A 26042-nucleotide genomic window follows, 5' to 3' on the forward strand; every position below is an offset into this window, starting at 1 on the left:
AATGATTTTAAAGAACACAAATTTCTCAATTTTGTGCATTTTATACATATTCCATGTTCTCAGGCTTCTAATTGCAGTGCTTTGCTGACTTCCCTTCTAGTAAGACAGAATGCAGGGAGACTACAGATTTTCTAAGCTAGTGGTAACAGGGACTATGCTTCAATACAAAAAGAAAAAACCCTCACATGATTCCAATGTTGAAATTCAAAGCAAGTCACAGATTTCACTTTGAATTCCAAAGAGAATTTTTCTTATTAACCTTATTGTTACCAGTTCATTTTTAAAAAAGATTTCTTTTAAATAAAAAGCATGCATCTATCCTAATGTAATATATTACATTTTAAGGCAAGATATTAGATATTATCAGAATTCAACTCAGTCTGAAGAACAAGACATGAGACAATCCAATCCTGGATTCTCCCATCGACACAACAAAAGAATCTGAAAAAGATTAGATATTTGTATTGCTTTTCATCAACATTATAAGGATCCTTCATCCAACAATGTTGAGGTAATTCCCCGTTAGGAGAACGAGCGCATACAGGGAGACGTATTTGAGAGGAGTGTTTGAATAATACACACACAGAACACAGATACACTGTACAGTAAATGTAGGTTTTTACTTCCAGAAACGTTAAGCAAAGTCCAAAATAGGCAGTCCAAAGTCATTCACAGGTAAATCAGTCAGTTTTTCAATCCAGGGATAATCCAGTAACAAAGTCCAGTGTCAAAAACAGTTCAGTATCAGACTTACATTAAATCCATGAATATCAGTCAATTAGGAAAAATGGAGGAACGGCAATACTTTCCAACAGAAGGAAACAGAGATATACTCACACTCTCTTCTGAGACTCAGACTAAAACAAACCAGGTTTCTGGCTCCATCTTATGGCTGTTTGAGAAACCACACCCAATTACATGCTCCTTGCATTCCCTTAAAGAGACAGTATTAAAATGTCTATCCTGGTTTATATATTTCTAACCCAAATACCTGTTAGGTGACTTATATTCCTAACAAACAACATCAATCCTATTGTGTTTCCCAGGTAGTTGGTATATGAAGTATTTTTAAATAGCTAAAAGAAGGTATTACTGAGTGGATAAGAAAGTAAATATGGCTTGTCACCTCCCCAACCTAAATGCTTATTTTGAACAACACACTTATGTACTTCAGCTGCTCACCATCTGTTTTCAGCTTCCCATCAAGCTATTTTTTCACATTGGAAAGGGGAGGAATTATCTTGAAAAAGAAATAACACATATAGGTTAGTTCTTTAACTCAGCTCTTTCTCTTAAAGAAAATGGACATTTGCCAGTAAGTTTCTGATTTAAGTAAAATAGCAGTTCCAAATTGTGAGACATGGATCCTTGGAGAACCCGAGTTATTACAAGATGTCCCTAAAACACATAAAACATGGAAAATCAAGCAGTCTCCTCATACTGTTGACCTGAAAAGTACTTGGTTGCCTGGGTGATGAAAAAATAGAGATAACTTAGGAGAGAAATGGAAAAGACAAGCCCCACCAACAGCATCTTCCCAGCTGAAGGTTTCATTGCATGTCCAGTGGGTCACCATAAACACATCTGTGGAGCAAAGACAAAGGGCTCTTGGGAGTCCCAGCCTTGCCCATATCCAGGTGTGATACACAAAGGACTGGCGGTACTGAGGTTAAAAATGACAGTTATATAAATGCTTGACAACCTAAGTGTCCAAGGCTACTAAACACTAAACAGTATGTTAATAAGTAAGAAGAAAAAGCTATGGGTTTGAGCCCCCATATCTATAAGAGGCACTTAACACAATCAGATATCTCCATGTCTTCCTTCTTACCTTCACTAATGATTTTTATTTACCCAAGCTGGACATATGAAACTTCTGTTAAATCCTAGAATTTAGCTGTGGAAAATCAGGAGTTCTATCATTTTTTTGCCAAGTCCTTGATTAGCTGACCTGACACCACTTGCCTGATAGGGCCTGTCATTCTGATAACAAAAGAGAGTGGCCGTTTTGACCAAAACCAATGGTTTCTTCAGCCATGCAAAATAGATTTCCTAATCTGAACAGAAATAATGAGGGACAGGAGGAAAGAATAAATTTTAAAAAAAACTTTCTGATTTGTTTTGAACTTCTTTATTTATTTTTTGAACAAGTTTGTGTGAGAAGAGAATGGGAAGGAGCAATTTGTTGCCATCTTTAAAGGGCTCTCACCCTAGAAGAAAACAGCAATATGATTAATAATATTATAGATATTAAGATTGTTTCAGAAAAGAGGCCTGTTTCTAAAATGCTACATGTACTTTTTCAAGCCTATCATTCTGGTTAAGAATATAAAAATATCTGTCAACAGATTGTAAATCTAAATATATTTTCTGCCCATCCCAAGTGACAGACACCAGTCCAACTCATTTTACCAGCTATGAGCAAAGTATCTTCACTCTATTATATTCTATCTCTCAATAAATCCAGATCAGATCGATTCTAGAAGAATAGATTAGGCAAACCATCCAAATGTTTTCTCTCACTTCTTGGATTTGAGAACATTGAAGAATATTTTCTTCATGATCCATTTTATTTTTGTCATTTACTCCTTCTTATCCTCATCAAATTTGGTGAACTATCTGTAGTGAAAATACTTCTATTCAATAAGTGTTTATTGAAATATGTAAAAGGAGATGATGGATATCAGTAATCTGAAAGGAATGATTTGTATGGCCTTGAATCTTGAAAAATCCGGATACTTTCTATAAAGCATTTCTTTCAGGTTTTCTGAAAACAATTTTAATCAAATGTTCTACTTGGTGCTTCCTGGGTTTCTTTTCTCTTTTGAGAAGGAAAACCTTTTAATGTCAAAGATGTTGTGAATTCCTTCATGTTAGTAATTATTTATTTTGTCTGAAATAAATTCAGTGACAAAAGAGTACTTATCTATGCACATTCCATGAATAAGTGAATTTGTATATATTGATTAAAACAGCACCTATGTACAATTATTATTTTCTTCCGTGCTCCTTCCAGAAAGTCATACATGATCATAATGTTTAGAGAAGTGGATGTCAGAGCACTGATGGAAAGCGATCCCTTGGCATTCAAATTTCACAGGATGTAGTGGGAAGGGAAGGGATTTAACACTTCTTGTGAGCTCTCAGCAGCTTGTAGCATTCAACCCTTGAAGCATGGACAAGATAGTAGATAATTCTAAAATAAATACATGTCTCTCCCACACACAGCTGCTTCATTTTATATTCAATTCAGCAATAAAAATATGTGCAAAGGTTAATAGAGCAGAATATTCCCTTATTTAAAACATACATATCCATCTATTGGGGGGCGAGGAGAAGGGGGGGAGAGGGAGAAGGAGAGGAAGAGAATTAAGATAACACAATGGTATTTTATACTGCTTTTCAATGTAACAACATTATTTTCTTATTTCATGTTAATTTAATACTTGGTCACAAGTGTATACAATATGAGAAACCACACTTTCTTACAGAAACCCTTAAAGGGAAGTTGCTACTATTTCCAAATTAAAGATTGTGGTAAAAGCTACATTAAGATAATAGCAATATTCCAGTATTTGAGAAGCTGCCACAAAGAGGAGGGGATCAATTTATTTTCCAAAGCACCAGAGGGCAGGATAAGAAATAATGGATTGGAAACTAATCAAGGAGAGAAGCAACCTGGAATTAGGGAGAAACTTCCTAATGAGGACAATTAATCAGTGGAACAGTTTGCCATCAGAAGTTGTGATGCTTCATCACTGGAGGTTTTTAAGAAGACACTGAATAGTCACAGGTCTGAAATGGTATAGAGTCTCTTGCTTGAGCAGGGGGCTAGTCTAGAAGACCTCCAAGGTCCCTTCCAGCTCTATTCTGATTGTCTGATTGACTTATCCAATAATTTATTCTTAGTACAGTTACTTGTACATACATTTTCTGGAAACATCCATAATTCAATAGTGTAGAATAGAGATCTGCAAAAAGTTGCTCTAACTCAACAGTTGAAAAAATTGTTAGTCAGAAGAACTGCCTGCTAAAATTCAGAAGAGCTAATTGTAGAGTAGTTATATAGAGGACAATAGTCTTTAGGAAATTTCTACAAATCTAATAAAAAGTGCATTAATCTCCATTTATATGCTTTAAATATTGACTAAAGTTGAATATGACAAAATTTAATAATGTGGTAGATAAGTTTCATGTATTGAAAAAAATACAGTAAGTACAAGCTTTGTTTTTTCCTCCAGCAATCTCTTGCTATAATTTAAACTGTTTTACTTCAACAAAGAAGCCCAGCACAAATGTTCCAGATGTGAACATCTGCTTCTCATATGTTTCAGCCAAGAAAACATGAGAAAGATTAATGACTCCAAGCACAGACCTGGTCAGTCATAACAAGGAAAACTTAAGAATACTTTGGAGTGATAGTTCCTATTATTAAGTCTCCTTTAAATTCCAGACCCAAAACATCTTCAGACCCTTCAACATAAAATACATATTTATCCTTATTTCAAAAGTGAAATCTAATTATGCTGTCTTTGAAACATAGGGTGAGGAGCAAAATTCTTCACATACTTTTTTTTATAACTTAGGATCTGTAAGAATTACAAGAGCAATTCCAGGCCACCCACAAATCAAAGATTTGGCAAAAGCAAGTAAACCCTAAGCTCTGAAATGATTAGAATCATACGAAGTAAGAAGTCCGGTGCATAACTATCATTCAAAACTAAGGACATGTATTTACCTCATAAGCATTTTCTTTAGTCCAGAAGCCAAACTGTGAATAGGAATATATTACAGACTTTAAGAGCTCACACTTAGAGTAAGGCGTGGGTTACCTCTCAGTGACAGTTAGGAAAATTTGCTCAGCTTCTGGGCAAGTATGTCCTGCCTTTTCTCTGCTCTGGGCCTCTTCTAATTTAATGTATTGGATTACATGCCCTAGGATTCACAGCTACTCTGCTGGAAGTATCACAGTGTGGAAGGTTGACAGAGTTTTAAAAACCCATCACCATATATAAAGGAAAGTGAAGTAGCGCCATATCCCTGACAACAAAATTTAGGATTACAGAAATTCTTCTTGCAGTCTAGGATTCCCTGCTGCATCCTTGAAAGGACATAAAATATGGATTGCAAAGAAATGCATTCACTCCCATTGCACAGGGCCATCAGACAGCATGCATCAGAAATAGGTGGTGATCTGCAGGCCAGATTTCTGGCTAGAATAATCTGATCTGTTTTGTTATGAGGAACTAGAGAGGAGAATGGAGGGGAAGAAATCAATGATCGGCCTAGTTTATGATCTGTACCCACTGAAGGCTTCAGCCTTTCTCTTGTGGCTAGTTGGTAAATGCACTCTTGAAGGGAAAAGGGATTCACCATCTCTGCAACTGAAAAAAGTTCGTTTTGTTATATTAGGAATTCATACACCCAGGCAAATTAGCCCATGTACTGTTTCACCTAAGCAGTAAGTAATGAACATGAGCAGGATGCATTTACAGGGAGTGTTTAGCCTATGACCATTTGTTCAGCAACTGTTAAGTACTGAATGGTACTGAATGAATGGAGGTTACGACTGATCTTTAGAGTTCCAGCCATCCCAGCACCCTCCCATCATGCAGTCGTGATCTGGGCATTTGGCAATCAGTTTACCCTTATAACCCATTGCAGGGACCCACAATCATGTGATCATCATTTGCAACCTTGATTCCAGAAAATCAATGGCAAAGGTGGTAGGGAAGGTTTTTAGTTACTAGGGTAAATCTTCCCCACACACACATCCTCCCCCAGCCCCTTTGTGCTTGTTCTGTTGTTGATCATCTCGGTGCACCCTTCCTGACCCTCAACCTTCCCTGACCCTCAACATACTCTCCCCAACCCACATTGCACCCTTGCTCATTTTACCTGACCCTCATTGCATCTCCTGAGCATCCCTCTCCCACACTGGCAGGAGTCAGTTACCTGCCTGCTGGCCTGGAATTTGCTACTTCCTACTGACTTCCTCGCTAAATTTGGTTGTGGGAAGGCAGCAGGAAGTTGCCTCTTCTAACAATTATAGGATTCTGTTAACATGACAATCATCCCTTGATCTGACATCATGAATCTTTGGCTCGATATTGGACTGCTCAATTTGGAAACTTGCCTTGCTCAGCTATATCTTACCTACAATTAATCCAATTAATAGTTTCTCACCATCTTGCTGTTGGGATTTACACATGCAAGCCTCCCGCTTAACACCACATATACATAGGAATTGGACCTGGGTTCTGAAGGGGTATTATAAAAGGCAGGATGTGAAAACAGCTGGGCAAATCCTTTGGAATGAGGGACCTTCTATCTCCCATAATAGCTGCCCAACCAGTTTGATCTAGCAGGGTTGGCACATTCCAGGTTCCATCAACTAAACAATGCCACCTTATCAAGAGCCTGGAAGTGCACCTTCTCTATAGCAGTGCTTGACCTCTAGAAGGAGGTCTCTTCCCCCCCCTTCCCAAATTTGAACAGCTGGGATTCAAAAGAGCTTTAAAGATTTAGTGCTTGAGAACTTGGCCTTTGGAGAGGAAGACTGATCCCCCTTTCTTCTTTTATTTCCCCTCTACCATTATTGTCCTTTGTCTGGTGCTCTTTTATGTTGTTGGTATTCTTTGTTTTTTAAAATATGTTTTAACAATTGTAAACCACCCAGAGTTGCTTTATAATATGTATGGGAGATGCTCAGAAAAATGCAAAGTAGCTTTGCATACAAACTGGGAGCAGCTTTGAAAGGATGTGAGCTTGGAAACAGATGTGAGCAAGAACCAAATCTTGCAAAATCACATGCAAACAGTCTGGAAGTAGGGTTAATCTGCTAGCCAAACAAGAGACAGGTGGAAATAATTTCTGTGCCCAAAACAGAATAGCTTCAAGACTGTTATATCATGCAGGCAGGAAAAAGAAGACAAGAATCTGAACTAGAAATAGCACTTGCATTTACTACGCAGCACTAACTGGAATACCTTTGGAATGATTCTATATAAATCTCCATAAATCTTTAAATCATATCAAATCTTTATTACAGTCATAGACTAGCATACAGAAAGTAGGTATGGTCATTAAAGAATCATAAAGAATAACTAAAAATGTAAAACCATTATGAAAAGTTAGAAGATATAAAAGATATATGAATTAAAAATTGACAGTATATATAATAAGTAAGAATCTAAAAGAAGAGATAAGAGCAGTAGCCTGGTGTAAAGAATCCCAAAAATGTGAAAGTTACAACACAGTTTAATATGACAAAGCAGGTATTCATTAAATCTAATTTATAGCATAGGTATCATCTGATGAATTTTAGGTGCTGCTGCACCGAACTTGTAACATAGCATGTTGTGGCAGGGTTGGTATCTGAAAGCAGCTGGGTGAGGTAGAATCGACTTCCTGTACTGGGTATTTTTGCAGTAAGGGTGAGATGAGACTAGTACGAAAGTCTCTGTAATGCAGACACATGCTCTGTTGTTTCTGTATGCCCAGAGTCACAGAGGCATTGTCTGTTGAGGTAAGGAATCTTCATATATTGATCTTCGAGGATTACTAAGTAACATGCCAGAGTAAAGGCCCATTGAGTTTAATTACTCAAGTTTAGTTAGGTATACCATCAGGGGTAGGATTCAAAAATCCCAGCAACCGGTTTGCTGCCCAGTTGCCTGTTGGGCATGGCCATGGTGGGCATGACCTACTGGAACTTCTGGGAGGGCCGTTTTTCACCTTCCCAAGGGTCTAGAGCAGGGGTGTCCAACCTTGGCAACTTTAAGACTTGTGGACTTCAACTCCCAGAATTCTGGGAGTTGAAGTCCACAAGTCTTAAAGTTGCCAAGGTTGGACACCCCTGGTCTAGAGGCTTCCCTCGGGCCTCTGGCAGAGCCAAGGGTCATTGGTTCTTATCTGATATGACCTTTCTCTTTGGGTGGAGATAGCATGCAGGATTGGGTAATCAGTCACTGCTTGCTGATTGGACTGCGTCTGTCAAATCTTTGAGGACACTCCCCCTGTTGCCAGAGACATCTCAGAAATTGGTGAAGGAATAGTGACAGACTGATGTGTGCTCCTGTAATAATAACATGCTCCATTAGATTTGGAATGGACCAGAACCGGGTGGGACTGAATGCTATCTCCACCCAAAGAGAAAGGTTGTATCAGGTAAGAACCAACAACCCTTCTCCATTGTGGTGGAGATAGCATTCAAGATTGGGACATACCAAAGCTGGCTGTCCTATGGGTGGGCCTAGTGTGGTCCAAATCCCCTAGACAGGGTGGACCTTTTGAAGAACTCTCCATCCAAAAGCTGCCTCAGCAGAAGCAAAAGAGTACAGCTTTTGTGTTCTGATGAATGGAGAATGGGAGGCCCAGGAAGCCACCCTGCAAATCTCCTCCAGAGAGGCCTGAGTGGCCCACGCCATCTCGTTGAGTGTGCTGTTATTCTTGGAGGAACTGCAAGTCCTTGGGTTTGGTAGGCTTATCCATCTCCCCACAGTCGTTGGAGTAACCTTGCAGCACATAGTAGAAGGTTGAAAGGAAATAAAAGAGGGATTCCGACCTCCTGAAGGGAGATGTCCGCTTAACATGAATCCACAAGGCCCTCCAAACGTCCAGAGTGTGCCATCTTCTTTCTAATGCATGCACAGGATGCAGGCAAAAATCAGGTAAGATTAGTTCCTGGGCTCTGTGGAACCCACAAGTTCACCTTTGGCACGAACAAAGGGTCTAGTCTTAACACAACTTGGTTGGTGTGAAACACACAAAGGTCTTTCCTGACAGATAAAGCTGCCAAGTCCGAAATCCTTCTGGCAGAAGTAATTGCTACTAGGAAGGCCACCTTTCAAGACAAAAACTGCAGGGAAGTGGATCTCAGTGGTTCAAAAGGGGCCTCAGTCAAGATGTCCTTATTCTTGCGCAGTGATGACATCTGCTGTAACCATTTTTTCAGAAAACAATGGGTCACTGGGGTCTTCTGAAGGGTCTGTAGGCTCCTGTGGTTCAGGAACCAAGCCCTGCCCTGTGGCTTTTTTAGCCTTGAAGAGGAGCAACTTGAATATGGCCGGCTGGAATAGGCCTGGCATAGAGATTTGGTCAGAATTGTTCAGGCCTTCATCATCAGAGTAATTTCTGTCCATCAGTTGCCCAGTCAGATGGAGTGGGAGCTTTTAGCATGAGCCGAGGACCCTGAATACAGGGAAAGATCATCCTCATGATGAGACCTGTGTCTCCTACTATGTATTGATGATGAAATTGAAGCCTCTGAAGGTGAGCGCCTGGTCTGTTTCAAGACTGCTGACACCCCTTGCTTTACTGCCTCAGCTAAAAGAGCCTGTATATTAATTTGGAATTTAGGCTCTTGGCCCCTGACTGGTCTAATTCCAGCTGACATGGGAGTAAACATGGCCTCAGGGTCTGGATTTCTGGGCTGAAACTGGAAGTTGCCCTGTTGCTGGGCAGACTGAAAGGAAATTCCTAATCTCAGAGGCTTCAAGGGACTCTTGCAGCAAATCTTGCTCTTCAGCTCCTCCTGTGGCCATTTCTGTTACTAAATTCCTGTCAATATGCAGCTGCCTATCTCCTCTTAATAACGGTCGCTCCTCATTTAGGCGGGAAACTGTGCTGGGCGCTATTTCTGAAGTATTTTGGGCTGCTTCTTTTTCTCTAGCCCACAACCTGTCCAGAGCCTTGTCTCTACAGCGCTCGTCCTGCTCAGCTGTCTTGGAGCTCTTTCGAGCCCCTGCAGCCTTGACCCTTGGCTTAGGGCTACTAGATGAAGACAACTGGTCTGGAGCTGCTGGGCTAAAAGAGCATGACGGCCTTCAAGCCATCTCCTGCACTCTCCTAATCACACGGCTAGTGTTCTGTGGTAATTCCACCATTTTCTATCATGACGTTTTAAAACTGGAGTTTCCACAAATTTTAACTACAGCTTCCCTAGCTCTGCACTAGCAAAAACACTACTCTAGCTACCTTACTTGTTAGGCTGTAAAGGATTTTCTGCCTTCACTGCTGTCTTCCGCCCCATTAACGCTGCCGCGGTAAACCAAGGCATCTGCAGCAGCTGTTTCAAGCCGCAGAGAACCTTCCCAAGCCAAAATGTGGGGAAACAGTGTGGATGGTATATCTACACACCTCCCGCTAAAATACCTCAATACAGTGTAGATCTGCCCTCAGCCGACCCGCTTTCCAATAGCCTGGGCCGAAGCCCCGACCGCGCTGTCTTTGACAGCTGTCAAATGAGTAGACCAGTTCTCAGTTGAGATAGTATTCAAGATTGGTGATTTTTTCTCTAATTTTCCAATTGAACTGATTTAAATTTGTTTCTTTTTAGGAGCAGAAATTAACACGTTGTCCAGCTAGCTGACTGAGTCAATTTCTGGGACAACCCTAGCAACAGGGGGAATGTCCTCAAAGATTTGATAGACTCAGTCCAGTCAGAAAACAGTGACTGATTACCCAATCCTGAATGCTATCTCCACCACGGCCTTCCCTGGGCTCTGGAGATCCTCCGGAAGCCATAAACAGGCCCGTTTCGTGACTTTTGGTACTTCCAGTAAGATCATTTTTCGCCTTCCCAAGGGTCTGGAGGCTTACCTCAGGCCTCTGGGACGGTAAAAATGGCCTTCTCCAGGCTCTGGAGATCCTCCAGAAGCTGGAAACAGACCCATTTAGTGACTTCTGGAAGGCCCGTGTTTTCCCCCTCCCAGAGCCTCCGCATGGACCCTGCACTTACCTGCATCGAAAATGGGCCGCATGGAGACTCTTGGGATGGGAGGGGCAGGCAGGGCCAGCCAGTCAGTTCAAATACCGGTTCGGTGAACCAGATACAAATTTAACATCCGGTTCGCCCAAACCGGTTCGAACTGGTAGAATCCCATCCCTGTATACCATGGGAAAGCAAAGTATCTGTTGCATTTATTGGCAATAAAGATTGGGGTCCTGGCCAGATCCAATTGATACTCTGTATCTGCTTTTTAGTAAGTGCTTTGGTGTGATCATATACAATGCAATGTAAAATGGCCCCTAAAGTATATGCTAGCTTAATTCAATGTGTGAGAAATCTTGCCTGCTTAATTCAAAGAATGTCTCAAATCCAAGAAAATCACATTATTAATGGGAGGAAGGGGATGTCTGATTTTTAAAAATGCAAAAATAAGAAGTTTTTTATTGCCAGATATATATTTTAAGCTGTAGCACATGTTGATAGCTTCAATTCAAGGCATAATTTTTTACACATCACATATTTCCATATGCATTCCAAGAATTACACTGATTTTCCCTTCCATTGCTCAAGAATCGTGCTTTTGTAGCCAAAGCTCCACCTCATTCCTGCCAATTTCCTTCAGCTGGCCTTGCAAGTGCAAGCACACTGTATTACCATATGTTAACTATTGATAATCTTATACATCATTATATCTCCCACCCAACATTAGAAAGTTCTAGCTTTTTCATCACTAGATGTTCTTACACACCTCAGGAGAGCGAACAAGAATTCCATTAATTCACAATTGTTTTCATTATCAGTCCATCCTTTCCTTTACACATGATCAGATCACATGTTTCTAGATTCAAGGCTCTATTTGCCAATCGGTACATTTTATTATTATATTTTCTAATCAGTATGCACACTAGTTAGAACATATGAAGTTAAGCAGTGCCCTGCTGGATTAGACCTGGGTCTATCTAGTTGAGCAATTCCTTCTCACAGTGGCCCACTAAGTACACAAGGAATGGGCGTTGGTAGAAGTTACCGTGAACGCCCTTTCTGCTATGCTGCGAGAGAGCCCAGGATGGGTCGACTCCTTCCTATGATGCCATTTAGCTGAGTCTGTACTAAGATATAAAAGCCAGCCCCCGGGAGAGACCCCAGCTTTGGCGAAGATACTTGACAGGCTGAAAGGTGTCTCTGAAAGCCCAAAATAAATACAGAAATATGACCTACCCTCTCTGGACGAATCAAGGGAGGGGCTGGGCTCTCTCGCAGCATAGATAGAAAGGGCATTCACGGTAACTTCTACCAACACCCATTCTCCTCCATGCTGCATTGAGAGCCCAGGATGGGACATACCAAAGCTTGCATGTCCACGGGCGGGTCCTCGTCCAGCTCATCACACCGACTGTGAAACCACTCGTTGAAGCACCCGTCTGCCAAAGGCTGCAGTCGCCGAGGCAAAAGCATCCAGACGGTAGTGTCTGATGAAAGGAGACAGGGATGTCCACGTGGCCGCACGACAAATCTCCTCCAAGGATGCTTGGGTCGTCCAGGCAGCAGAAGTGGCCGCACTTCTGGTAGAGTGCACCGTCAGACCTCGGGGAACCGGAAGGGCCACAGCTTTGTAGGCCTACTCAATGCAAGACCTGACCCACCTGCTAATAATAGAAGAAGAGGCCTTGTGCCCCAAGTGAGAAGGGAAAAAGGAAACAAACATGGCTTCCGACTTCCTGAAGGAGGAAGTGCACTTAATGTATATTCTAAGAGCCCTTCTTACGTCTAGTGTGTGCCACTGCCGCTCTAAGTCATGGTGCGGGAGAGGACAGAAGTCAGTCAAAACAATGTCCTGGGACCTGTGAAACCAGGTGTTAACCTTCGGAATAAATGAGGGGTCCAGACGAAGAACAACCCTATCATCATGAAAGGAACAAAGGTCCTGCCTGATGGAAAGCGCAGCAAGCTCAGAAACCCTCCTGACAGAAGTGATGGCAACAAGGAGCACTACCTTCAGAGTCAAGAAACGGACAGACACTATTCTAAGGCAGGGGGGACCGGGCCCCGGACCGGTACTGGTCTGTGGATCATTTTCTACTGGGCCGCCGGTTTGCTGGGCACCACCATCTTGTTTCGATGAGAAAGTGCTTCTGGGTGAGCTTTTCCGGTTGGAAAGTGGTGTTTGGGTCCTGAAGGAATCCTCGCGCCTTAATTTAATCGAAGGGGGGGGGCAGCTTCGAACAAAGAGCCGTCCCGATGGCGGAGGAGATTAAGAAAGCACAAAAAAGCACAAAAAAGGTACAAAGGAGGAGTTGAAGGTGGCGGGGAGAAGCGGGGGATGGCTGGCTGGCTGGTCGCTCGGCTCGCCTTGCCTTATCATGCGTGCTGATGCCGGTACCGGGCCGCGGATCATTTTGTGATGCCGGTACCGGGCCGTGGCACTGTTTTAAGGGGTTCAAAGGGGGGCTTTGTAAGGGCATTAAGGACCATATGAAGGTCCCAGGAAGGATACCTGTGAACCACTGGAGGGTGCAGGTTGGAAGCCCCTTTCAAAAACCTCCTGACTGAAGTGTGATGGGATAAGGAAGGAAGCGAACCCCATGAAAGGACCGAGGAGAGGGCCGCAACCTGCCTGTGTAAGGTGTTGGGGGCCAAACCTTTTTCCAGCCCATGCTGAAGGAAGCTAAGAACTTCTGCCAACTGGGCTGAAGCAGGAGAAAGACCCTCCCTGAGGCACCATCGGGAAAAAGCCTTCCAGGTGGCATCATAGATGCGCCTTGTAGAAGGTTTGTGAAATGTCAGGATAGTGAGGATGACCCTTTCTGGAAGATCAGCCTCCTCTAGCCGCTGCCGCTCAAGTGCCACACGGTCAGCTTGAACCACTGGGGCTCTGGGTGGAGCAGGGCCCCCTGGTGAAGGGAGATTAGATGGGCTGGGATCCTCCAAGGAGAAGCCACTGATAGGTTGACCAGGTCCACAAACCAGGGCCTCCTTGGCCAATAGGGTGCCAGGAGGAGGAGCTCCGCACGTTCCTCCAACATCTTCCAAATTACTGCTGGAATGATGGGAAGCGGGGGAAAGGCGTAGGGGAGACCCTTGGGCCATCTGCACCGAAGAGCATTGCCCCCCCCCCGCTTCCTGGCAAGGAAAGCTGGTGAAGAATCTGGTGACTTGGGCGTTTTGAGGAGTGGAGAAGAGATCCACCTCCAGTGTTCTAAATCTGAGGGAAAGATCCCTGAATAGAGACGGAGGAATGGACCATTCTGCCTGGTCGACTAGGCTCCTGCTGAGCCAGTCGGCCTGGGAGTTGTCGGCCCCGGAGATGTGGTCTGCCGAGATCGACAACAGGTGTTTCTCTGCCCATAACCCCAACCGTAGAGCCTCTCTCATGAGGGCTTTGGACCTTGTCCCCCCTTGCCAGTTGACATGAGCCTTTGCAGCCATGTTGTCTATAAGGACTAAAACATGAGAGCCAGTCACTGATTGCCTGAAATGCTTGAGAGCCAGAAAAATGGCTCTGAGCTCTAGCCAATTTATGAGAAGGGTCTGCTCTGATCTGGACCAAACGCCCTGAGCTATCTGGCCCTGCATATGGGAACCCCAACCCAGGAGGCTGGCATCGGTGGTTATCACTAGCCTGTCTGGGTTCCTGAACAGGAGTCCCCTCCAGATTGACGGGGAATGCCACCAATTGAGAGATCTCCGGATATGTGGCGGGAGTGGGACCTTAATGGATGAGTGGCTGGTTCCTGCTCATTGGTAGGGAAGCAGGACCCATTGGAGGGCTCAGGAGTGGAGCTGAGCCCACAGGACGATGCCAATACAGGAGACCATCTTCCCCAGAAGTTTGGACAGCAGCGACAGGGGGACAATTTGATGTTGCTGGATCTGGCTGATGATTTCTGCAAGGCTCTTTCTACAAGCTGGGGACAGGAAAACCTGGCACGACATGGTATCGATGACTGCTCCCAAGTGTTGCAATTTGGTTGTGGGAGAGAGCTGGCTCTTTTTGGTGTTGATGTAAATTCCGTGGCTCTGGAGACATGACAGGGTAATTTGCAGATCCCAATGGGCTGCAAGGATGGAAGATGACATCATAGGAAGGAGTCAACCCATCCTGGGCTCTTGATGCAGCATGGAGGAGAACACAACTTCCTCAGCATATGGTTGTCACTGGCAGTCATACTGCCATCAAATACCGCCGACTCACATGCATTTTATGAATAGGTCCATTTTTTAAAAATCAGGTAAGCTGATAGCCAGCACCATATCTCATGATTGTGAAGTGCAAAGTTTAATTACATGTTGTTGAAAAAAAATCCCTTTTGCCTGTCCTCATTCTTCCAGATTCAATTTCATTGGGTGACCTCTGATTCTAATATTTTGGGAAAGGAAAATAGTGTATCCTTGTCTGCTTCATACACACAACGTATAATTCTGTACACCTCAATCAGGTCCCCATTCTTTCACCATCTTTCTAAACTAAAGCACCCCAATTGTCAAAACCTTTCCTCATATGAAAGTCCTCCAGTTTATCTTAATTGCCCTCCTCTGAACTTTCTCTAGCTCCATTACATCCTATGGCAGAATTCAGAAAAGTTCAGGAAATGCACCAAACAGGATAAAATAATGTAAACCAAATCCCAAAGGTGCTTTTTCAAGAGGCAACTGGACTTTTTGATTTTTCTTTGTTCCGTTTTCATCTTTCAGGATTTGAGCCATTTAAATTATTTTAAAATTTGCTGCTTCCAATAAAAAAGATTAGTTGTATTTATAGTCTATTAAAATTAATGAGTTATGGTAATGTAATGCAGAGACCAATGTAACTATTATCAATTTCAATGGAAATCAAGTTCAATTAATTTTCTCCATACTTGGGATATTTTATTGTTTCTTCCATATTGTGATTAGCGAGCCTTCCAAAATGGGAATAGGTACAAACTTCATTTGTGTGATTTCTTATATATATTCCTTTAATTTAATTCAGTGTAATTAATAATAATTCTTTTGTATGGTGGCATCAGGTTTCTATAATTTTCTCTTAACATAGAAACAGGAAGGGTCAAAATGGTTTCCTCGTCAACAAACTGAGCTTAATAAGATTTTCTCACATCCTCTTTCTCACATGTAAGTGGCAAGCTTGCCCAAGAGGCTTAATTAAAGCATACTTATAAAAGAATTGGATAACCTCTTCCCAGATTTATAGGTGGTCCTCCCCCTAGGCAAGCATCTTTAGTCATAGTCACCTCAATCCAACAATTCTTTCCATTTGCAGAATCTCTAACACTCAGGGAATCACTTCATGGAGAGCCAAGTATGAAGAGAAATGGCCACACAGGTTGATTGGTTTCTTCTGTTGAATGAAATGCAAAGCCCCCAGACTTCTATTTCATCAAGTACATGCCTCTAAATTACAGTGTACAGAATTAAAGTCTCAATCTCCTGGTATTACCGTGCTCATCCTAGGCCTACTTACATTTATCAATACCCGACACTCTTGGACTGCATGGATTCATTAGGGCAGTGCTACCCAAACGTTTTCCTCCATCCACCTTTTTGGAGATTCGGCAAAAACTTTTGTATTGTGCTCTTTATGAGGGTAAGAATGGAAAATCCTATTTCACACATGTAACTTGCTTGGAAATAGCAATAATTGCATCATGGCATCAACAGATCCCACAGGGAATTTATCATGAATTGTTAACCAGAAAGAATCAAACGGTCCTTTTTTAAAAATAACATTTTGCATTGACTGCTTGACCTCAGCTCAGTCATTGGCTCTTTAAAACCATTTATGGGTTCATGTGTCATAACTAAAAGAAAAATCACTTTTAATCATTTTGGATAGTTTATCTGGGTTTGGGAAGCCCAGATCTTGGCTAGTTTGGGTTCCAAAAGGAAACCAATTCAGAGAAAAGAATACAAACACAAAACTAGGAAAGGAATTTTGTAATTAAAATACAAAGTCACAAATAACATTTATTTCATATTCATATCCATACTGAATAGTTGATACTGAAGCAATGAGCTGAGACTGAGTGAAGAACTGGGGACCATTACCAGAGGGACATGTCCTCAGAATTCAACTCAGTCTGTAGAGTAATGAGGCTAGAGACTACCCAGCCTGTATTCTCCCCTCAACTCAAAGGAGAAGAAGCCAACTAAATGTTACAAGTCCAGCTGATACATCTCACTAAAGAAAATAAATGAAATATAATAATTACTAAAGGTAGTATTTATTGTACTTCATAACATTCCAAAAAGTAGGGATTGGAAGACTTGAAATCACACAAAAATTATTCAAGTTCTGGAATATCTAAAGAGGTTTGTAAGCAGAAAAAGAGATAAATAAGAAAGCAATCTGTGCAAAACCAACTTTTCTTGATGTCTAACAAGTGAGCTCTCCTCATGTTTTAATTCTGAAAACTAAAGTCCTATCCAGCAACTTAAAAGGCATTTTCTTAAAGTACTATACATGTTATTATTAATGGGGTATGAAACCATTACAGATAAAATTCTCTCTGAATCTAAAGATGTCAAAATTCAACCTGAGTGAAAGTCTTTATGATTAGTGACTGGTAAACTTTTATTTTATTTCTAGGAAATGGGGAAAATCATGGTCATCAAGATGAGTACTTTGCAATCCCCAACTCCCCCCTTTTTTTTGCAGACAAAGTGACTAGCACAATTAGTGATATCAAAATGAAGCTGCATTAATTTATCTGTTTTTCTTTAATAAAGACCAATCGAACATCACTAAGCATAAAGGTAAATTAGCTCTTTGAAAAATCTTAAATGCAAACCAGAGTCCTGTTTCCTGGATGAGCCACCAAGGCAACTTTCACTATGAAAAAGACAAAAGGAAACATGAAGACAAAAAGAATTTAGCTCAAGCATCCCAATAATAATGAAGTCAAGTGATAAAAACAGGCTTCTCAGAAAAGCAAAGAAGATATTTAGGGCCAGGAGACTCTAAGAGTTGCAAATATAATAGTTGTCATTGCAGTTTTTTTAAATCTTAGGGAAAATTTAGTCATACTGCAAGAATAAACTGTTTTGGTCAAACTGATTGCAGCATGTGAAAACAAAAATAGACCAATTGATGAATTTACCAAAAAAAAAAAAAAATCAGCCTACAGCACATTATGGCTTATGTGTATCAATTTATTTTTGAGCTTGTTTACATTCCTATTATTTAGGAATAAACAATTTGTATTTCATATTTTTATGTTGATCTATAAAAATAGACAAAATACACTCCTATAACAGCGCTTAAAAGCTGCAGTCACAAGGGCCAGACAAAAAGAAATAAACATTCCTCATTTTTCAAACAGACAGTTGGTAACGTGGGGCCAGTAATACTCTTAACAATGCAGATGGAGCCATATCAGAGCTCGGATACAGGTGAGCTTCCACACAATTACTTAGGACAGAGAAAGTCTTTCAATTACATTTACAAGGCTATTAAGCAAATTGGGTTTGCACAGGCTAAGGTAAGCATCACAAGAAAGAGGCCTTAAGAAAAATAGATACAATATGTCCATGAATTATGCAAGCAGATGCTGGAAATTATTTTCCTGCTGAAAGCTGGATTCTGTTATTATGGAGCAAAACAGGCCAAGCAACAAGTTTAACCTTCTGCTAAATCATTAATTTACCTAATATCTAATGCTTCATAGTGTTACAAACTTCACACTTATTAATTTAAATCATTAATTTACCTAATATCTAATGCTTCATAGTGTTACAAACTTCACACTTGTATGAATCAACAATAGAACACCTGATACAAAATTTAAAAAATGTTGATAGGATGAAATATGTGAATCTGAAATGGACAATGAAAGGAGAACCATAAACAAGAGAATCTTGGGAATGACATATGAGAGTTATTGTACTGTGGTGGTAAATGATCATGAAGATTTGAATGCAAGCAAATTATCAAGCCAAGGCAAATCCTTCAAAGGGACACCATAACAACCATAACACCATGATCATAACAGGAGACCTTATGCTTTCCTGTTAATCCTGATGGAAACCATTTCCTATACTTCTACACCTATCCAATCTGGGAAGCCCTGAATGCAACCATACCAAACTTTCAGACAGGGCATCCATCTCAACAGTTTGAGCAGTTCTACATTTATGGCAGTAAAGGATTTACACAGTCTTAAAGTTATTCCTAGGCCACATCACTATATGGGACACTGAACAGACAGCAGACGTAACAGGAGGTTTGCTGCTGGACAATGCTAACACAGCTACAGAGTATATTTGTAACAGACGCCTCAAGGAGTTAGAAATAACTATGATGAAGAAGAAATTTTAGCTGAACTACAAATACAAGTTCATTTTTCTCATAGTAACATTGGGAAAATCTCCAGATAGATTTGATAGATATCATGAGCAACTTTATATCCGTTAAGAACATTATCTATGGAAAAATTCAAATGTTACAATTAGAGCATAGTATAACACAAGTGATTTGTACTTTCTGTGAACATGACAGGAGAAAATTGAGCATTACTTCTATGGTATCCTATGCATACTTTAACATTAACCTCTTGTTTATGTGCTACAGAAACAGCACAGAAAACAGGTAAAATCACCTACAAATTCTCTTTGGACAGTATTTTGAATCCTAGCATCCCATGACTGGTTACTCCTCAAACAAAAGAAGTTTCTACAGCTATTTTTAGTTAAAAGATTGTGTCAACAATTGGAAGCAAACTACTTTCTCAATTACTACCAGCAGGAAAAAATAATTCTGTTCCACTCACACATTCACCAATGATGGATAGAACCCTGAATCGGTTTTTTTTCCCCCACAAAGAATCAGAGATATAAACAAAGGAGAAAATGGTAGGAAAATGTAAAAAAAGAAAAAAATTAAACTGTTGTAGGATTCAGTGTTTTTTATTTGGAAATGTTGAACAAGAGGTTTAATGTGATTAACTGTGCTAGATAGTTCCAAGGTTCTGGAGGACCCAAATATTCTTTTAGCTTTAATTCAGGAGATGTTATGAAAAAATAAAATTAGAATGTGATCTGTTAGAAACTGGTGGAAAACAAGCTATTAATTGCCCAGACCCCTATAAGCTGGCAGCAGGAATTAACAGTGCTTAACAGGTTGGGCAAAGTGAGTAATTATAGTATTTACCAATGCTTACACACTATGAGTGCTATTCTGTGGCAATATAATACCTACATTTTATCACACAGCCAGGTTAGCCAGCAGGCAACAATATTATATTAATATAATGTTACTGTATCTTCAAAGCACATAAACCACCTAGTTTTTCTACAATTACAGCATATAATATGCTATTAAATACAATTCATGAGAAATAGATTACTAAGCACTACACTATATGAGAAAACTGATAATCTGTTTATTTGATTCTTGATTAGTATTTTGAAGTATTACAGTTGAACAGAATTGAAATATACACATGCTGGTTGTTAAGTGGATCATCAGGATTTTTACAACCTTTTTGCACAGTTAAGCAAATACCACGATCATTAAATGCCACAATCATTAAGTACTTTCTAAAACACTGAAGTGAAAGCTGACTTCAACTTATTTATTATTAGGCAAGATTCATTTTATTTCAATTATTTTGAAATTCTGCATATTTTGTAATTTAAAGAAAACACCTAGGGTATGAATCTATCCATCTGTCTTTGTATGTATGTGTATGTATTTATGTATACACAAACACACACATATAGAACAGCCTGCATTACAACAGCTTTGACTATGTCAAATATAGTCCCATAAATTCCCTAAACAACTGATACAACAGCAGAAGAAGCAGTTGTCATTCCTTTTATGGGGATATACTTTCTAGAAAGGAATACTCATCCATTTTCATTCGTTTGTGACACCCTTGTGCAGTTCCCTGTGAGAAACTACAAAATGCTAGCTGCTATAAAAGCAGCTTATTATTTCTCCTGTATTGAGGCAATTTGAGTAGAAACCCCCATTGTGGTCACTTAGGTTTAAGATTAAGAGGTCAATAATAATATCCATTATATATTCCTATCACTGTCCCGAAATGGCTATTCTTATGTGTGATTAAATAGTATTCTTGTCTCCACTGCAGAAAAAAAAAAATCTTTGTACAATAAAATTAATCCATCTCTCAAAACTTATTTGATTTTGGTTTAGAGAAAATTGCAAGGATATACTACAGTCCTATAAGAATGCTATAAGAATAAAAGAGAGATTTTACTCGTGAGTTCATGGCACTTTGTGGAATATGTCCAGCAATCACAGCATCTCCTAAGATGGAAACATTTTGCAGAAGATATATGTAAGTACCCAGAAGTCCCGATTGGTAATACACATGTATTATTGGTTGAGTAACATACTCAACCACTCTGACCTGGTGGCTATAAAAATATTTTCCTTCTGAATGAAAAAAGTATGTTGAACTTGCTTATTATTTTAAAATAAGCATCAAAGACACATTATATGTATATCATTTATTACTTCAGGGCAACAGACTATAAAGACAGATATCAACATTTCCATTCATCAACTCCGGACAGTTTTTACAGATTGGATTGAAAAAAAACACAGCCACCACATTTCTTTTTCTTTTTCCTCTTTTTTAAAGAGACCATCCATGTAGGACATTATTTTCCATTTGGAAGTCTGGGAAGGTGTCACAAGCTGACTGTCACTCTCTCTATCTTTATTCCATTAATTACTAGATTCTAACGTTCGCTTTTCTTGTTTGTGTAAGTCATATTTTGCCAACTGCCAAGCAAAGGCTTGCTCAAAACATGGAAATAAGTGAATCAGAGGAATGACCTAGGCTTAAAAGGGGGCAGGGTTGAGAACAGTATGCTTCAAATCAACTTTTGGCTCAGGGACAGATTTTGTGCTACAATTATTAATATGGCAAAGCACTTTGAAGGGATACTGTGAGAACGTTTACTTGAAGACATCTGTTGGAAGAATTGACAGACCTACTTTCCCAAGTTTTCTCAATGTGCAAGAACATATACAAATGCAAGTATGGTAGCTTAACTTTTCTCTCAGTTCTAGTGATAACACTATTTATGGATGCCTATGCACATGGGCTCAACTTGGGACCTTACACCTTGTCTCATCATTGATGATGGGGAGTGCTTTGCTCACAATCATGCACTTCATACACCTACCTTTTCAAATGTTTTGCCCAAACCTAGGTTGCTTACGTATCTTTAGGTAAAAAATCATAACTGATAACGCTTAATGTGCCACATTAATTAAACCCAAGTCTCTTAACGGATCCAGAAACAAAGCCAGATTCCATTAAACAATCTTCTATCTCACCATACCACTCAAAAGACCCCTGCCCAAAGCGTTCCTAGTCATTTAGTTTTCATATAATTTTATGTTCTGCATCATGCTCATATCTCAAATTATGTATATTTGTGACAGATTTAGCAAATATAAATCAATGGGAAAAATATTCTATCCAGAAGTTTAACATATAAGCTCTTGGAATTGTCTGTTTAAACTTCTAGTTCTGGCTATTTAAATCATCTAGACGTGTGGCTAAGGAATTCTGGGAGTTGAAGTCAACCCATCTTAAGGTTGCAAAGACTGATATTAACATAGTGCTAGCACATAGATAGATAGCAACTCATTATTCTCACAGCATATATAGTTTCATACAAAAAAAAAACCTTTAACTCCTGGTCTGAACTAAACAAACGGTAGCAATTTTGTTGCTTTGCTTATTAAGAACAGCATCTAACCAAATTGGAAACTGGGCAGGACCTGAATGTGATAAAATCTGAGAACCTTTATGTTGCATGTGCCAATTAAACTCATTAATGCATATTAAACATGCAGTCACACATTTTAAAATAATTAAAGTAGCTCTATTTTCTACAAAAACTAGGATAATTACATTGCTATTAGAAGTATTAATATGCATATATATTTTGGAATTCACGGGGTAAATGATTTCACCTGGGAAACTATTTAAAACCCATCTTTCATGGCAATTTATGCTATGTGGGGCTTCAGCAATCTTGATTTCAATAAATATTCTCAGGAATGTATTTCAGAGACATTCTGAAATGCTGCTTGTGCTGAATAAATTTAAGGTACCCGAAACTTACACCTTCTATTTTCCTTGATTTTAAAGGAGAACCATTCAAAAATATAACCTTACACATTTGTTGCTAAAAGGTACATCTAGGATTCTTCCTTCTGCCCTGCCTAATGTTAAGACAACTTTAAGGAAATACACAAACGTATATGATAGTTATGCTCCAATTATGAAAGCTACTTCTGAAGATACATTAACATCTTTGCTGAAACATCTTTCAGAAGTCTTGCAAGAGTTTGTTTCTTCAAGTTTGTATTTTTAGGATAGCAATGATGCTAAGAGTAAACAAAACATTAAATTTAATTTCATATTTCTAGGAGAGGTAGAAATCTAAATTTTCCCAGGAAATTTAGACAATGGTAAGATGGATTCATTGTTTCAATTTTCTATAGGAAAACTTAAATTTGTTAAAATATGGAGGTAAAGTGATAATTTATCTTATTTAATAGAGGAACAGTGTTCTACATGTCCCAATTTTGTGGAACAGGACAAATTGGTTTATTTGTATTTATAGGAAAATCTACTTCTATTTATGGACCAACTACATAAACATTTTTTAAAATTACAATGTACTGTCCTGAAAAACATGTTAATTATTAAATACAACAAAACAATCTCACCATTGCCTGAAAAACTAATGGAAGGGTGGGCAATCTATGGGATGCAAAACCCCAGGTTTTATGAACCTCATAGGCCAGGGGTTTTATGAACCTCATCTGGCAGCCTGTGGGCCAGATGCGTCATGCACATGCCACGCCCATCCCAGCTCCATGAAGGGAAAAAAACATTGTGATATGTCATGTGACATGGTGAGTTTGACATCAGTATCATAGACCATCAAAGTTATGTTCCTTAAATTCAGCAACAATCTGGTAAGTAACAACATATTTTTTTTGAAAATTGGAGAGAAAATGTGCCTGTAAGGGAAAGAAATTAGGACTTAAATACTAATGCTGCATTCAATTACTTCATTATGTTACTCCATCTCAAATGATCTCAAGACACCATTATTTTAAGAATAAACTTTTGGTCTAAAATTTAGCCTACCCTTGTCCTAAATTTACCGCATTCTCTTTTCAAATTATACAGCCTATCATCTAGCTTTTTAGAAAATAAAATGTTGTCTTAGTTACTCAAAATAGTATTTCCACCAGCTTAGAAATGCTTAGACATAAATACAAAAACACTTCATATTTCTGCTGATGCTTTAGTAACAAATCCACTGATATTAAACCATAGTCAACAAGGTATTATTCTTCTATAGGTTTCCAGAAGGATGTGGTGACTGTGATTTAATTTCTTTCAGTGGATGTTACTAAAGCATAAGGAGAAATAAGCTACCATTCACTTAAATGATACTTATATAGGAAAACATTTGGTCAGAGTTTGAATCACAGAATCAAAGGGGTTGGAAGGGACCTCAGAGGTCTCCCAGGCCAACTGACTCTAAAAGAAAAACTATGAATTTTGCCTGTATTCAACCAGATTTAGCAAAGTAATGCACAATATGCCATCACTTTAATCTTGTGGCATCATTCTGTTCATCTCATTTATAGGAGTGGTTCAAGTGGATTAAGACTTCATTGACTGAGTATTTTCCACTAGAGATCATTGAAATGCTGGCAGACTCTTTCAAGTCAGCAAGAATCCTCACAGAACATTATTTCAGAGCATTCATTCATTGGCCAATTTTATTGCCAATTTGGGAAGAAAAAAATAGGGCATAAGAGGGCATAATTAGCTTCACTTGTAATGGATTCACTATAGTTATAATATGGGCTGAGAGGAAGTCTAATTGATTTTAGGATATTGTTCTTTACAGATAAAAAGTGTATGTGTTGCAGGTTGGAGTAACTGGTAAGGGGATACTACAAGCCCATATGGAAGTAATCAAGCGCAAGAGTAGCAGCTGGGGCCAATAACAGTCACCTGCAGTTGAGAGACACGGAGGTTTAGGATTGGTTTTTAATGCTAATTTTCCCTCCAAAACAATGCACTAGAAAGAGCAGAAAAACAGACGAGACGGGATGAATAGAGACCTATCAGAACAATGGTTGCACCTGGTGTTAGGAGCAGAGGAACAGAGCTGGCATGCGTTAACAGCATAGGACACATCTGTTACCCTCCACAAGTTGCCCATCCCCCTTTCCTTCCCGACCAGCCATACAAGATCCTTAAACATTCACAGCTTCTGCTGTTCAGCAACAAGTTTGAGTACTTTCAAAGCTCCTTTAGCCTGCCACAGCTCCCTAGAAGGAGTTGAAGCTGTCACAATCAGTCTCATAGAACAGAAAAAAACCTAGTGAAACCATGAACGCAGGGGTGGGATTCCACAGGTTCGCACCTATTCGCTAGAACTGATTGTTAACATTCTAAGCAGTTCGGAGAACCAGTTGTTAGAAGAAATTACTGGCCTAATCCTGTAAGGAAGGCAGGAAGGAAACATTCTGGTGTTGCTTACAGAAACTGCCTCTCCATTAACCCTTATTACATTCTTGGCAGGAACATTCTGTCTCAGGAACATCTCTGGAGTTTTTTCCCCCTCCTTTGCTGGTACTTTGCTTGTGTGGAGTGACCATTCAAAGTTACAATGGCACTGAAAAAAGTGACTTATGACCCTTTTTCACACTTATGACTGTTGTAGCATCCCCACAGTCACGAGAGGCCAGGCGAGGAGGTGCGTGCCTCGATGTGAGTGATATTGAGTTGGCCATGCCCAGCCAGTAACATGACCACCAAGCCACACCCACCCTGTCACATGACCACCAAGCCACACCCACCAACTAAGCCACGCCCACAGAACCGGTTGTTAAAAAATTTGAATCCCACCCCTGCATGAATGTCAAGTAATAAAAGGGCCTGAAAGTCTGCAAATGAAGAGCCTATTACTTTTGGGGGGCATATGAGCCTTTTAGTATTATGCAAGTTCTAGCTTGCAGAAGTAACCATGGTTTGTGCATCCTCCCTCCTGAGAACTACTTATTCTCTATAGCAAGAGTGATACACTTCCCAAGATAAGTTATGACCTGGTTCTTCTGGAACATTTTAGAAACTTAACAGTTGAAGTGAAAGTGGTGCCAAATATATGTCTTCTGTTATTGCATACACTGAAAAAAAATAATAAAGGACATCATCTAAGTTTGTTTTGAGTTAAGTAGTTTAACAAATCTTATATTTCATTTTGTCCAATATTTGTATCTTATTTAGCATTTTCA

The 26042-nt window shown here is 39.8% G+C and overlaps 1 protein-coding gene across 4 annotated transcripts in view; it reads right to left on the reverse strand.

Moving 5' to 3' along the window:
- Positions 1-26042, reverse strand: part of CBFA2T2 (CBFA2/RUNX1 partner transcriptional co-repressor 2) — a 102381-nt gene that overhangs the window by 37335 nt on the left and 39004 nt on the right. The window contains exon 1 of one of the 4 annotated variants that reach the window (XM_087959449.1): positions 3929-3973. The exons of the other annotated variants lie outside the window; for them this stretch is intronic. Coding sequence (XP_087815575.1) covers positions 3929-3947 — 19 coding nt within the window. The 5' untranslated portion in view covers positions 3948-3973. Of the gene's footprint in view, positions 1-3928; positions 3974-26042 lie in introns of those variants that run through there. 4 annotated transcript variants of the gene reach the window in all.

Source organism: Notechis scutatus, chromosome 3, assembly GCF_049901735.1.
Source record: "Notechis scutatus isolate UNSWTSFEM ecotype Mainland chromosome 3, rNotScu1.2, whole genome shotgun sequence".
Classification (NCBI taxonomy): Eukaryota; Metazoa; Chordata; class Lepidosauria; order Squamata; family Elapidae; genus Notechis; species Notechis scutatus.